Genomic DNA, 15,671 nt, shown 5'->3' on the forward strand with positions numbered 1-15,671 from the left:
AGTCCCATCAATTATGTGTGTGTGCCAGCCATGTGAAATGGTCGAAAAAGGTAGCAAAAATAAAATGGGCATTCATTTGATAGATTTTGATGTATTGCCAGCAATTTGTTAGGGCTCGAAGAATACTCTCTCGGATGCGGGAAATTACCGACACGCTGTGAGCGGATCATACAAATTAATTAAATACAGAGAGCGATCGGCTCACAAAAACTTTAGGGAGTCCATGTCAAAGATCAAAACTAAACACGATTCGGTTGTTTAGGCCTCAAACTGCCGCTTGGGTTTCCTTCTCGCTTTACGGCTCATTTGTGTTCGGTTCGCTTGTTGGTAAATCAAACATCTGAAAATGGTGTGTAATAAATAAGTTTGGCTCGTGGACCGCCTGTGGATACCTCTACTACTTCTGCTTCTCTAGCCTTTTGTGTGGTGCCTGGTCCGAGTGTGGGTGGGTTATTTGACCCACACCAGGCCGTGTCTTTGCATAGAAAAGCTTTTTGAATATGAATGGGCCTCGCACTGGGGTGACCAATTGAAAGCGTTCAAACATTTGTCACGGGCTGGGCATGTTTTGGGTGACCTTCTTATAGCCATAGGTGGGAGCTATTATATGCAACTCCTACTGATTCTTTTCCATGGGTTTTTGTATAATTTTTTTTGATAGAGAGATTTTAGTTGGCAAATAATACTAAATATATTCTGTTCATTGTCTTATTATTTTCCCTATGAATTCTCATTCCATTCCAAGTCGAATTGGTTCTGGATTGCTCCATAGTGTAGCTTCGCCTCGAACCACCGACCCAATTTGATAAGCGAGAAGCCAGAGATTTCCGACATTTCGTTCGTATGTCTCAAGCGTGGCTAATGTGCCGTTTGATCTATTTATAGAATGGGTTTAGTTTCAGTCCGATTCCAACGTTCCATAGTCGCACAGATCATAGGGGTAGAAATTCTGCGATCTTTCAAGTGGCGTCGGTGGTGTAATGGTCAGCATAGTTGCCTTCCAAGCAGTTGATCCGGGTTCGATTCCCGGCCGACGCACACGTACATTTTTTGTACAATTATTTTTAATATTTTTCTCTTTGTTTTATGCACTATTTTATAGAAGCATATTGTTTTCTATAATGTCATTTGCACTATAGTCCAGTGTTTTAGTGCAACATCTGTTTCATATCGATTTAAAGCTCTCAATTAAATTTCAATTATTAAAACTGCTCCCTCCCCTACCACATGTGTTCCACCCCCCTCCCACTTTTGTTAGGTTTGTCATTAAATATTTGCAATGGAAAATTTCATTATGCTGACTTTGCACAATCCCTCAAGGAGTAAATATTTAAGCCAATAATTTAGTTCTGGCATTTAAGATGGAATTTGTTCACCCAGGACCAAGGTCAATGCAGGGCAGGGTGAGGACTAATTAGTATTCCATTATCATACCAGCAAAGCGTTTTGTTTGCACTAAATTCTCTAAAACAGATTTCGTGGTGTGGTTTACAGCCACAGGGAAATGTTTGCAGGCTCCCAGATTACTCTTCCACATGCTTTTGGGTATTAATCCGATCACAACGAATACAAACATTTTCGCTTGGCTGTGCAGCCGACACAGGCTAAACATGTCTCGTCTTTCCCTCGGCTCCCATTGTGTCTCACCCGCCGCAAGTTCATTTGCTATTCATTTCGTTGCTGCCCCTCTCCCTCTCTCTGTCTTGACTTATGCGTATTACTGCAAATATCAATTAATGCACAGAACGTGCGTGAAATATTCAAGCTGATCTTTCTCTCCCACTCCACTCTTCTTCCACGTCTCACCACGGTATTGGGGGTCCTGCACTGGACCCACACTGACCTTGGATTATAATCAAGCAGCAGCCACATGCAGAGTGGGGCCGGAGATAAGAGCTCGCAGACGGTTAACATAATTGATTTGCTGCTCGATTTATGTGTCTGCCAGAGCGGAGACCACTCCAAGGTAAGGTGCTCACTGTGTGTGGTGGTGTGTGGGAGGGTGGTGGGGAGAGGGGAAAGGGTCAAAGTCATGCACGCACACAATCGAAACGATTTGCAGCTGCCCTCAGAGTGCCCTCAAATATTGTTCATTGTTCCATGAGCTTTCTTATACCCTTTGCCCATGGAGTATTATGATTTTGGGCAAAAGTTTGTCCCGCCGCCGCATAGATTGGAGCATTAAATACCCAACAAGTAGTGTAGTTACCCTTCGGTAATGTGTGTATATTCTAGAGATATGAAACCTCTTTTCGGACAGCATTTAAACAAATAAATTTGTTCTTTGTCTTCTGTTTCTCAATCCAAAATATTAAATATCAATGACTCAGAGAGGGTATGAGAAGCTTCAGCACCCAAAGCTAGATTTTCCTTCCTCTTCCAGTAGTTTCCATGGATGCAACAATCAAGTAGAATGTGGAATAGTGTGGAACACAATTACTACTGGGTATACATATGTGTAAAGCATGCTTCCCTGCATCTGTAATTACTTTGAGCACTATTGGGCAACTAGCAAGCAGAGAGAGCCACAGCTGCTCGTACGAGAAGCGGGTGTGCCATTAAATTTTGGTCAACCCAAAACCAGAACACTTCCCAGCCACGCCCTGCCTTTGCCACAGACTGAGTAATTTGCATTGCTGTCCTTAATTTGATTTAAGTTGTGACCAGCCAAATTGGTAAATGAAGAACCCGTCAACGTAACCTCATTTCACTTGTTAATTTCTCTCTCAATTTTGTATCTCTATTTTTCAAAGATGCAGTAACGGCTTAGTTCGCATTGCGACTACACGATACCCGCTACTTGGAATACATTTAATTTTAAATATTTAGTTTGAAAGTGTTTCAAAGAGCGAAGATAGACGGGACGGATATACAGCTAGAATAATATAGTATAGTATAATATATATAATCCACTAATGCTGATCGTAAACATATATATTTTGGGGTTCGGAAAGGGTTCTGCTGAGTGAAAACGAATGTCATATACCCTTTGCTATGAACGACCTACCCGGCAATAATAATATTTGGCTTGGGTCTCTCAGCTGTATTTTACGCTTTTGGCATTTCAATGGCTGTCACGCCCACACACACACACACAAACCCATATACTCTCATTTGGATGCCAGCTCCCCAGCAGCACGTTTCATTTTGTTTATTTGGGACTCCCATCGGTTGAGTTCGATTCGTTTTTTGGTCCATTCGAATTCGCATATTTATAGCAGTTACTGTCTGGCTGTGTATTATGATGACCATTACTGTTGTATTGCTATTGCTGCTCACTGTTTCAGCTTTTTCATGCAGCTGCGGATGCTGTTTCTGTTTCTGTTTGTGTTTGTGTTTGCTCTGCGGCATCTTCACAGCTGAGTGATTGCGGCCCAATATTTGTCTTTGTCCACCGTAGTGCCACTGGCCCCTCGCAGTGTTCTGCGGTATCCTGCGGGGCAGGACAGTGCTGCGGAGGACGAACAAAGCGAATCGAGACTATTTGTAATTGTAATTTTTGGCACATACGCATAAATGAGTTTTCCACGAAAAGGGGTTTTTAAATGAAATTCCCATTTATATTTGAAAAGCCACAGGAAGGTCATCAGTGTGGACGGAAAACTCGATGGCAAATAAATACAAATAAATGTTATTTTATTGGGCTGACACTGTCCACTGGTTCATCATTGGCAGTGCTGATAATGCCACAACCTATCCATTTCATTCGATTCAAGCGACACTATCCGAAAAGCCAAATCGAACGACATTATCTGTGCATACATATTTATCGCTGCGCTAACCCAATTAGCAGCTCAATCTGCCTTGGACCCCACATGCAGCAGCATCGGATGCCATCTTTGTCAATCTTGTGGAATGATTTTCATATCCATTTAGCATTCGAGATTGCAGTTGGCAGCTGTACGGAGTATCTGCCTCTTGCCATCTCCATCTCCAGCCCAATCTCGGTCTCGGGTCTCGCCCCGTATTAATGTCTCTGTTCCATTTGCCGGCCAACGAGCTGTGTGGAGTTTAATTAAAAAGGATCTCGGCCCCGCCAGCCTCCCAGCCACGCATATCAATTACGAAGACGATTAAGCCAAACAAACTGCCAACTGATTGCCAATGCATGCCGATGCCAGAGCCAGAGCCAGAACCAGAGCCAAACTTGGCCAAGATTGGGCTCTCATCTCGGTGGCGTGTCATCGTTAGAAAAATGGCCAGAACCAAGCGATGCGGCGGGCATCCGAAGAGGCGGTGTGGACCGCGTTACGCACACGAATTGTCAACTGGTTAAAGGGGAAACTGGTTAAGAAAATTGCAACCTTGATTGCATCTGACCAGCCGCAGCACGCACACACCACACCACACCACACCAGCATCGCATCGAGTAATGGGATGGGGGGAACGGACTGCCGTGGCTGTGGCCAGGCACTGCTACCAACAGAGCCTTAATTTGGCTTAAATGGCTAACCAAATTGCATGGCCACCTCAACACTATGCAAATGCTTTTTGCTCTCCCCCCTCTAACCACCCCACACCCCTGCCCACTCTCTGTGCGGAGTGGCCTGCGTGTAATAATTTTCCAATTTCATGCAATTTAATTTCCGTTGTCATGCGAAAAGGAAAATATTTTACGTTATTTGGGCTCAAAGCATGGCGATTTTCTTTTTCCGACTGGTCACAGCCGACGACCACGACGATGGCCAAGTTAATTGCATTCTGTTGTTCTTGTTGTTGTATACTGTAATTCTATAGTTAAACCGTTAGCCAAAGGAAGCATTAGCATTTCACTTACAAATAATGGATCCAGTCATTGGGTTGGGAGTGGTAATTGCTGCCCAGAAATGGAAGGTTGCTAAGGGGTAAAAGACTTCTATTGAAATCTGAAGAAATAGGTAAAAACTAATACCTACCGATCTGCCAGGAAAAATAGTGAATAAAAATCTGGTCCCATATTCTATTGCTGCGTAGAAGCGCCACCTCCATTGGTACTTCTCAAACATATTGTCGAACAATACCCAGACACGATCCGCGAACAAGTTGCAACAAGCCTTGGCAAGCCTTCCCCATTCCTTCATTCCCATTCACCGGCCATAAAGTGCACAATTCATGGCTCCGCGGCGGCGACAACAGCGGACAACGGACAAGCAACATGCAACTCCGTTCTCACCTTGATCCCAATCAACCTTTGGTGACACTGGCGGCGGCATCCACATCCACATCCTCATGCAACATGCCCGCCACATAGCGTAAAGTTTTCGCTCTTTTGTGCCGCCTTTTTTTCAGCTTCTTCATGGCCAACTAATTAGCCAGGCCCAGAGCCCAAGGCAAGCGCTACGATCTTGTCGCACGATGGTGCAACAGCTGCAACACACACACAGACACACACATAAATGCAGATACTCGTACACACTGAGCGACAAATTTGCTGAAAATTGCTCATGTGGTGCACATTCTAATTCTATTAGCCCAAGCACCGCAAGGCAATTATGAGACACAGTGGATGCCGTTACTGGTTGTCCGTTGCCTTTAATTTGCGCACGCACACTGGGAGGCAGGAGGCAGCAGCAGCGCTCCACCAGTCGGCCATCAGCCAAAGCGGTCAGTTTGAAATATTTTTTTATTTACTGTGCAAAAGACCTCCCCCCATTCTAGCCCACAGACCGCAGTAAAAGTTTAGCTTACGCGCATATAAATAAATGAAAAATGAGGAGAAACAGTGGAAATAAGTAGAAGTGGCCAATTTGATACCTCTTCTTCAAGAATATCTATGAAAAAATCAATAATGTTTATGATAATGGCAATCTTCCTTGGGTCAAACTTCGAACAGCTCGGCAGTAATTGATTACATGTCAACACCCAAAATTATGCCACAGAATTTACTGCTACAAGAGCATTTCCTATAGCCCTATATACCCCTAACCACAAAATTACTAAAAAAAATAAATATAAAATTACAATGCAAAAATCTGCAAGCTGAAATTATAGTGCTGAAACTTCCATAATATAAATATGTGTGGATAAATAAAAAAACAACAACAATATATTTTTACATACTTGCATAATAAATTTCAGAGCATTTTTTAATTAAAATTTTTGATTAAGCCAGCAAACCAACAATGGAAGTTTTATACAGAAATTAATTCTGAATGCAGAATTTTTCGCTTTGTGAAGAAAAAGTTTAACAAACTATTTGCAAATCAACTATCATTAGAGGCTCTCCCCCACTCACACACGACCTTCGGGCACATATCCACATTACATGATAATTAAATGAGAGTGAAGTGTTTTCGAGGAACTCTAAGGTATAAACACTCTTCCAGTAAGAGGAATTGTATTTGATTGCATTTCCTCTTTGCTGCCCAGATGGATTATACTTTGCTCTTGGATAGAGCATCATAGGACTAGTTTACTTTCAGAGCAAATGTCTGGCACTGACTCGTTCCACTCGGGGGCGGGCATTCCCAAATGGTGAGCGTACATCTGCTGTGGAAGAAGAGTGAGGGAGAGATATATGTATGTTTGTAAGTACTATGTACTAGCGCTGAAATGCAAATGATTATGATATTTGCCGACTGGCAAAAACTTTTTTAATAAGTTTGTCAAAAGCAAAGTCTGGCAGAGGCCTCGCGCCAAACTTGTCTGTTCCACCAGCTCCTTCTTCCGCGCTCGAGACATTTGGCATTTGAGCTGTTGAGCAAGTTTTAGCTGCAGGCAGTCATGGCTCGACAGACACCCATTGACCTTTGACACCTACGCAACACCTACTCGGGTAGCCACTAAGCATATAGAGGTTTTCGCCAGTCACCAGTGGAAAAGGCAAACAAATTTAACCAATTACTCTTAAAGCAAATAAGCAATCAACATAAATATCATTTTATTTATCTTGCGGCTGCTCATAAATTCAGCACATTTCTGCAATTTATAAGCGGAAGCATGTGCCCGACTCCGATCCCAACTCTATCTCTTACCTCAAAGTTCAACTGCAAAGCAAATTGGCTTAGCCATGATTTTCACTAAATTATTTATTATCGTTCGATTGATAATCATGAATGATTCATATTTGTTGATTTATAGCCCTTAAAATGTCTGGCAATTGCACAAATTATAGTTTATACAGTAATTATTATACCTATGACGACAGCCCTTTTCCTTACCACTCTCTCTCTCTCTCGCTCACCCTCGCTGCAGCAGCGCTCTTGCGTCGCTCTGATATCAGCTGCTTGATATGGGGTACATTTCCGTTGGACGGCAAGAGGCGTCGGTGGTGTAATGGTCAGCATAGTTGCCTTCCAAGCAGTTGATCCGGGTTCGATTCCCGGCCGACGCACACGTAAATTTTTTTATTTTTTTTTTTATTTTCTTAATTTTTTATTTTCTTTATTTTTTTGGTCTATATTTTATTTCATCAAGCCATTTTCTATTTTCAGCATGGACTTACTTTCCTGTGTTATTATTGGTGAGTAAAGTTTTTATAGATTTTTATTATATATCTGATTGCTACATTTTAGCTGTGTTATTTGGAAATAATTAAATAAGATAATCTATCGATATAATCTTGTAACATTCTGCATCAAATAAATTAAACCCGAAAGGGGTTCTCGGTACACCTAAATCCGTATAAGGATGACCCACCATTCCCATAATCTATACAACATTTGACTGTCACCACTCCCTCATAAGCGTTTATAATTTTTCCAAATGCGTTTTATAAGAAATGAAAAATAGACAAAAAAAGAAACCAACTGTTCTTCTTTTTTATTCGCCTTCATTTCCGTTTCGGTTTGATGTTTTGCATTTGAAATGTGATTGAGCGGCCAAATCAAAAGCTGAGCCAAAACACAAATTATCCATTAGACGGAATGTCCATTCCCTGTCATCATCATCCTCACAATGTACAGTTTGGTTATTATCAATTCAAGGCGATTAAACGTTTATCGATTGACACGACATGGCTGGTGGTCCCCCCCCACCAACCGCTTCCCAGTCGTTGTCCCATTTCCACTCCACAAACCCCTCAGTAGCATTCCCATCGCTGCTGTCAATGCTGTCAACATAATTAACGGCAAATGTCTGGGCCTGACTGGCAGCCCCAGCCCCACAGTCTCAGGGCCCCATGACAAGAAGTTATGCGATGGATGACGATGGCCATAGCATTCCCGATTATAATCTCTTCGCTCCCGTTGTAATTTCCACGCATAATTACACGAAATATGTAAATGAGCGAAGGCGTCGCCCCATCATTGACTTTGACTTTGGATTTCCTCAGAGTCAGAGTTTCCTCTCCATATTGCCACCTCAGTTTGAGCAGTCTTGGGCGGTCTTGGCGGTTATTGTTTGGTTATTTATATGAAAGGTGATTACGCGCAATTAATGCATCAATGCAATGATGGGGAATATTGAATATATTGAATACTTACGAGTATGCTGTACATGCCACACGGGATAATTGCGGGCCATAAATTGCAAAGTCAGAGATGAGAGATGCCAAAGCTAAATTCAATGACTTGGCGCTGGCTAATGCTCCGGGGGGCTGCTGGCAAGTGAGCTTCATCGTCTAGTCGATGTCATTGGCTGCAGACATTCTCCAGACATCGCATCCGACCAACCCAGGCAACCCGGCCAGCCCGGCCAGTCCGGCTAGCCCGCCCTGTGGCCATATCTCATTGTCATAACGGACAGTGCTGACAGTAAATAATCCATCAATAATTGCATCCACCACTTGCCTGTGCCAGCTCTGTCCCTGACTGCCCCTGTCCCTGTCCCTGCCCCTGCCCCTGTCAATTTCGAGTTTTTCCAGTTGCCTGCCCGGGGGCTTTCCACTCTTGGCCATGGCCAATGCTTTATGTCAATTGTGTTGACATTAATCATGGCAGTTTTGATTGTTGGATGTCGCTGCTCTGCTTCAAATTGCCCACCCAAGGCACTGACAACTAGCAAAATCCCATACCAACTCTGTATCCGCTCCGCTCCGCTCTGTATCGCTTTGGGTGTCCATTGAAACTGGTCTGGCCTTTGGGGGGATCTCTGATGATTAACCAAGTTGTCTATTTCCAAAGATTATGGCAGGGGATGGGGATGGGTGGGTTCCAGCTGGAATGTTGCTCTAGTTGGATTGGCTTGCCAGTTTTCTTAAATTTTAATTGAATTTTAGATTCCAGTCGGTTAATAATTTACAGACATACTTCCGAAGCGCTGATATTTTAAGTAGAGCCCACAAGCCTTTCACTTTCTCTTCTCTGAAAGTGCCAACTGTGCCTGCCGTACAGCCTTCACCCACTTCTCGCGACATTTCTATGTCAGCCACAATCTTTGAGTCTGCTGCTCCGCCTGAACCCTGACCCAAATGCGCGGCACACACAAGACCACACCTGGATCCCCAACCCCAACCCCAATCCCTACCCCAACCCCTACTGCTGCTACCCTCCCTTGAGGGCACGTCTGCTGGGGGCTCTTCAGTGGCAAAATAAGCCTGATGGCTGGCTGCTCTGGCGGCTACAAACACTTTTACGCCTGGACGCAACCACGAGCACCACTTTGTGTCGAGCGGTTTCGAGGGGCACAAGGCAAAAGGTAAGCGCGGCAGCAGTTGGCCGGGATGCAAGCTTTGGAATGGGTTGAGTTGTGTAGCAAAAAGTGAATAAAACGCCAAAGCACAGACCGCATAGCAAGCCAAGCAAAGGCGCCACCAAAGGAAAACGGAAAATGACGCAAAATGGCCCCCAAAGCAAATCCACTTTTGCAGTCAAAAGTTCTTCACATGATTATTGTTGTTGTTGTTGCTGTTAGATGTTGCCTTTGCCTTTGCCAAAATGCCACCATTAGTTGACCTGAAAAGAGGTGCGGAACACACTCAAGCCGAGCTCTTACTCTGTTTTTCACTCTTCCTTAGTGGCTGCCACAGACACTTGAATATTTTGAGTTAAACCAGTGCATCTAATATTCAAATTACTTAAACGCAACTGAAAGGGTCTCAAGGTTGAAGCAGTACATCTCTTCCAGCGTCTATTTCGATCAATTTGTTCGAATGATAATTCGTTCCATGGTCAACTTGCATTCTAATTTTACATTCGACCTAGTTCTCTTCATAATTACTTTCCCCTCTCCCATTGCCGACACATTGACAGCATCTAACCGCATTTCGCAGTCCTTCACAATGACCACAATTTGCAATTGCAGCTTCAAAACTCAATCCAAATAGCAAACGTCATCCAGTAACAAACCAGCTTCAACGCCAACAAACGCAACAGCCAATAAACTGTCAATTACTTGAGCTATTTTCAATCAACACGGCAAACGAGGCCCACAAGCATATACCAGCACCAGCACCAGCACCAGCACCAGCACCAGCACTAGGCACTAGGCACTGATGGACTGACACGCATCGAACGAATTAAAAATCTCAAACGCACAATAAACGTAATTACAAGCGTGAAGAGAAGAGGCCTCATACAGTTGACTGGATAGAGAAATAGATAGAGGGACACAGGCACAGAAACCACAGGCCGACACAAAAACGTGGGTGGGCTGGGCAAAAGGAAATCGAAAGACTGAGCGCAAAAGGATTTATGAAACTACGAAACCCCCACAACAACCACAACTGGGAATGGAGCTGGTGCTGGTGCTGGGGCCTTCATCAATCAATCAATATTCAATGCATATGGCCAGCATGATTGAAGCCAATTGTGAGAAAATAGCATTTTTGATAAGTGGATGGGGGAGGAAACAGGCGGTGGGCCAGCAGAGATGGGGAGCCAGCTGGGGAGATGGCACCCCTGGGACACAAATCTAACGGTAGGCAAAATTTCCAATCAGCATTCAATTATTGACACCAAAAACTATGAAGAGTAGATACAGTGCGCCACGTAACTATATGGCGGATGCATATGGCGAAATTGTAAATTTTTATTTGATAACTAAACTAAAATAACATTAAAAGATAAAATAACGCGTTGTGATATTTGCGATTATTCGTAAACCGATTCTTAGTGCAACCAACACAACGAACTTATAGTGCTGAAACGCACCTTTGCCGAGATTTGTACACTGTAGTCAGTCGCTGGGAATGGGTCGAGTGGGTGGACCAATTGGCAATTTTCCACACCATTCTCCCTCTCTCTCTCTTTCTCTCTCTGCGGTTTGCAAATAAAAGTGTTGTTTCCATCAGATATGTCTACATATGTACATATATTTATGTACACAAACTCCACCCCACACAGATACGCACGCAGATAGAAAGACAAAAGTTCAATGCATAACAAATACTTGTATCTTATGAGTTTGTCTGTGACATTTCGAGTATCCACCGCTGTCCTACCCGCTGACAATGCCTGAATATGATAAATACTTGCAAATTGTTTATTTCTCTGTGACAAATAAATCAAGTGGGGCAGATATACGCACGAAATGTATCCGAGGAGGTGTAAAATCCATGTCTGACTTATTCATGAATCTTAATTGGTCTTTGGTGAGTTGTGTTGACGCTTGTTCTTGCTTGCGTACTACTCGTACTGATTTCGTATTGATTTGCCTTTAATTTGAAAAGTTTGCAACTTCTTGGGGAAGTTTCTGCCTTCGTGGAACAGTTTCCAGTTTGTTTGGTTCATTGGGGATTACTAATCGAATCGAGAATCAGAGCTGTTAAAAGGATTGCCAGCCCTCCTCTTGGTTTCAGTCATGAGTTACTTCTGTTGCGCTCAGCTTCTGATTATTTTGCTGTTGCTGCTGCTGCTGCACGAATCGCAGCACTCGATCCCATTGAAACGCTTTCTGCCGCTGATGATCAGCACTGGGAACTACACGGATGCGAATCGCGAGGCATGGCTCGTGCTCCGGACGGGCTCCCAACAGACGCGCCAGTCTGTGATCCAAGGCTGTATGTACTGCCAGGATTCGGACAACTGTGGCCGCCTACTCAGCGGTGCATCCGCGCCCGACACCTCTGGCGGGATCACCCTGGAAGCGGCCCTCATTGATGGCACCGACATGCGTTACGGTGCTGTGGCCGGATTGGCCGGCATACGCAATGCTATCGGAGTGGCGCACGATGTCCTGAGGTACACGAACCACTCCCTGTTGGTGGGTGAGGCTGCTGCCAGCTTTGCCGAGGCCATGGGGCACAAGAAAGAGAATATCTCCACTTTGAACACCAAAGAGCTTTTGCTCGCCTGGCGACTGGCTAATTGTCAGCCCAATTTCTGGCGGAATGTGCGGCCGCTGGCCAATGCCAGTTGCGGTGCGTTCTCGCCGCTGCCCCAGGAGCAGCACCAGCGTGAGCTGCGTCAGGAGTATCCCATCGAGCAGGGCCATTACGATCAGGTGGGTTTCCTGGCCCTGGACATTAAAGGCTACATCCATGCGGCCAGCCTCTCGAGCGGTGCACGCTTCCGCATCCCCGGCCGTGTGGGCGACGCTGCTGTGCCCGGAGCCGGCATCTATGCCGACAACAAAGTGGGCGGCGCCCTGGCCACCGGAGATGGCGATGTCCTGATGCGCTTTTTGCCCGCCCTGCTGGCCGTCGAGGCACTCCGTGCCGGACAGTCGCCGGCCAAGGCTGCCGAGGGGGTGATGCGACGCCTGCTCAGGCACCACACGGAATTCAATGGCGGCCTGGTGGTGGTCAGCCGATGGGGCATCTACTCGGCCGTCTGTGCCGGACTGGATGAGTTCCAGTTTGTGGTTAGCGGTGATGGGAGTAGCAGGCACATGCCTCGAGTGGAGAGAATCAAATGCTTGGATCGCAATGAAATTGTAGTGGGAGGACCCAGGGGAAAATTCTACTTGACTCCCAAGAAGTTAGTGATGGCAGGGAGGAGGGAGGATGTCGCGGCGCAACGAGTGGAGAAAGTAAATCTTAAGGAAGAGATCGATTCCAAAGAGTTTGCAGAGGAATACATTGAAGATGAGGATATGGAAATAGAGATGAATGAGGAGACAGCGCAGGTGGTGCAGGAGGGGAAGGCAAAAGGGGAATCCATCTTAGATGGATCTTCTGGACATCTGTTGCTCCATCAGCTTGGTCTTGCCCCTCCCTTTACACTCCGTTTTCCTTTTCTATACCTTTGAGTGGATTCATCCACCCCCCACCACCATCCCATTGTACTGTCTGTCCCATCTGTCCCACACTCATTTTCATTTGTGTCATTTGTTCTTCCCTAGTAGAACTTTTTGTCCCAGCCCACCTTCGCCCTCTGCAGCTCACAATTTTTACAAAGATTTCAGTTTTTCCAGTTTTACGTTTACGTTTTCGTTTCTGCTCCTTTCGCTTTCCTTTACGCATTCGTATCCCCCCAATTCATCTGCTTTGCATATTTCTTTGTTATTTTTCCGTATTATTTTCCCTTCTTTTTTCCATTTTGGGGGTTTAGTGTCCGCCCCCCATCCCCGTCCCCGTCCCTGCTTTTGCGATTGTGTAACGTAATCCCCTCGTGTTGGTTTCCTTGGAAAATCTGCTCTAAATGTATGCAAATAAGTACAGTTGTGCTTTAATTTGTGCGCGAGTCCAACAAAGTTTTTGCCTGGTTTGACCTTACCATTTAAAGTTTCTCCGGAAAAACTTTTCAATTGCGGCATGCAAAACCAAAAGAAAATCTTATATAATTGAATGTGGTTTGCCCGTCAGCTAAACTATTCTGCCGCTTATACTCCGCATGAGGCAACTTTATCAACAGAACATGTACCATAACCATGTACAATCTGTGTACACTGTACGTGGAAGTAACGTTCGTCAGAGCTTATGTAGAGGTGCACTTCAACCAATTAAAAGCACAAATGTCTTACTCAGCCATATCTATCACACGCCACGATTATAGTTTTTTTTCTGTGTGTCATAAAAATTGATTACAACAACTCACACACACACCGATCCGCGACCATAAGTCAAAGATAACCCAATGCCAAATAAAATACCCATTGGCCGGCGATGGGCAATCGAAAGACATTTTTCATTTTAGTTAAGGAATCGTCAAAAAAATTGACGATAATAAAAAAACACAAAAGAACGTGGAAAAATTTAATATTTATTAAAATCAAAACAAATGTTTATAAATCATATTTAATTCAATGAAATCGTTGGGCAGTCATGCGTATTAGTCATGGTCATCCAGTTATCATCCAGTTAACCGTTTGCTCCATTTTTTTTCCATGCCTCAAAGACAGATAAGATTTCTAACAATCCCAGCTGCGAATCCACTTTAATGGTCATGCAAACAAACACAAAGCGTTTCGTTATACTTGAAATCAGTACTAATCTAAGGAAACATCTTGAAATTGTATGCCCTAGAACCATACAATTATACCAGGTAATTGTGTACACCCCCAGGGTATACTGTATTCGTTTCAAAAAATAATTCGGAGAGCAGGATTTTTGTCCGTCTTTTTTTCCTCCTAGATCTTTGGTACTCGAAGAGCTTTGGGAACATAATTGGTAGGGAAAATTTACAGGACCCAATTGTAGCCACTAATCCGTTTTGTTTTGGAGCTGACCTTTATGTACCACCCATATTGAGAGTGTTTTTCCGTGGTTGCGGTAACCTTTAGTCGAAATATATCAACCATACAGTTCTTAGCTTTTTCGTTATCAATGGCTGTGTGGGGGAATATGATTGAGTGGATTGGCTGGGGGGGTGGGCAGGGAACACGGTCTCAAGTGGCGCAAAATAATTGTGAATTTTCGTGTAGTATTTTCAAAATCCAATTGCAGTTCAGTATCAGTTCTTTTCGGTTTAGCAAAGCAGCTGGTTGTTCCACTATCCCATAAGAAAAATATGCTGCCATTTTGGTCTGGATTGATTGCCTGTCTGTTGGCGCTTCTGGTCGCTCCTCAGGCCCTTGCCTGGGAGTCGCCAGAGCTGCAGAATGCGGCAGAGCCGCCTCAGTGCTACAGCTGCGAGGGCATCAACTGTCTGAGGACAACCAAACAGAATGTGACCATCGGCTGCGTCGATCGACTGGACATTTGTGTGACCATCTACGAGAACTGTGAGTTTTGGTGGGCAGAGTCCCTAGCCATTCAAGGCCTAAAATCATTTCTTCAATAGTTGCTGTCAGCCAGAGAGGCTGTCTGTCGCAGATTTCCCTGGCAGGCCAGGCCAAGTGCCAGGCTAAGAGTCCGGAGTGCCACAAATGTAACGGCGAACTGTGCAACAATCAGGGACGCAGCGACTTCCAGTGCATTCAATGCAGCGGATCTGATGTGGGTTTCACCTTGAATACCTTGCTCTACTCTACAATGCTCTACTGATATACTCTCTCTGCACCTCCTCTAGTCAGAGACCTGCAACGAAGGTGGCACCACCACATTGAAGGCATCGCAGTGCGGCCTTCCGACTTCCATCAATTCCTACTGCTATGTCAAGATCGTGGGCGAACACCTTCAGCGCGGCTGTGCCCTGTCCCTGAAGGAGCAGAAGAGTTGCCTGGAGAGCAAAGATTGCTCGCTCTGCCTGCCCGATAACTCTGGCGACTCCGTGGCCTGCAACACTTTCAACTTGTCCTACGCCAGATCGAGTGCAGCACAAGGTCAAAAGGTAATAGGCCTGAGCTTGGCTCTCTTTAGCCTGCTGGCCCTTCTCTTGCTCAAGTAGTAATTTGCCATCTTTTGTGAGAGAATCAAATCCAAATAAATGAGAATTAATCAATCGCCCCCAACCAATGAATGTGTTTCCTTTTTTCTATTTGACCAAAGACTC

General features: G+C 44.7%; 2 protein-coding genes and 2 non-coding genes across 4 annotated transcripts; all 4 read left to right on the forward strand.

Moving 5' to 3' along the window:
* The first annotated feature begins 966 nt into the window (after positions 1-966).
* Trnag-ucc lies at positions 967-1,038 on the forward strand. The gene has a single exon. It is a non-coding gene; the product is annotated as a tRNA-Gly (tRNA).
* Positions 1,039-7,240: 6,202 nt separating this feature from the next.
* On the forward strand, positions 7,241-7,312 carry Trnag-ucc. Its single transcript has one exon. It is a non-coding gene; the product is annotated as a tRNA-Gly (tRNA).
* Positions 7,313-11,672: 4,360 nt separating this feature from the next.
* LOC111080884 (L-asparaginase-like protein GA18140) lies at positions 11,673-13,917 on the forward strand. The gene has a single exon (XM_022376726.2). It carries the CDS (start codon positions 11,761-11,763, stop codon positions 13,045-13,047), a length of 1,287 nt encoding a protein of 428 aa, XP_022232418.2. The 5' UTR covers positions 11,673-11,760; the 3' UTR covers positions 13,048-13,917.
* A 765-nt stretch (positions 13,918-14,682) lies between these two features.
* LOC111080873 lies at positions 14,683-15,628 on the forward strand. The gene is made up of 3 exons (XM_022376717.2): positions 14,683-14,961; positions 15,021-15,175; positions 15,249-15,628. The coding sequence occupies exons 1-3, from the start codon at positions 14,748-14,750 to the stop codon at positions 15,564-15,566; spliced, it is 687 nt and encodes a 228-aa protein (XP_022232409.2). The 5' UTR covers positions 14,683-14,747; the 3' UTR covers positions 15,567-15,628.
* The last annotated feature ends 43 nt before the right edge of the window (positions 15,629-15,671 follow it).

Source organism: Drosophila obscura, unplaced genomic scaffold (assembly GCF_018151105.1).
Source record: "Drosophila obscura isolate BZ-5 IFL unplaced genomic scaffold, ASM1815110v1 contig_186, whole genome shotgun sequence".
In the NCBI taxonomy this organism is placed as follows: domain Eukaryota; kingdom Metazoa; phylum Arthropoda; class Insecta; order Diptera; family Drosophilidae; genus Drosophila; species Drosophila obscura.

Excerpts from the sequence above, each read along its gene's own strand:
- LOC111080884 (XM_022376726.2), top strand. The coding sequence starts at position 11,761 with ATGATCAGCACTGGGAACTACACGGATGCGAATCGCGAGGCATGGCTC.
- LOC111080873 (XM_022376717.2), top strand. The coding sequence starts at position 14,748 with ATGCTGCCATTTTGGTCTGGATTGATTGCCTGTCTGTTGGCGCTTCTG. Across the intron at positions 14,962-15,020 it reads TGTGACCATCTACGAGAACT|TTGCTGTCAGCCAGAGAGGC; the intron begins GTGAGTTTTGGT and ends TTTCTTCAATAG. Across the intron at positions 15,176-15,248 it reads TTCAATGCAGCGGATCTGAT|TCAGAGACCTGCAACGAAGG; the intron begins GTGGGTTTCACC and ends CACCTCCTCTAG.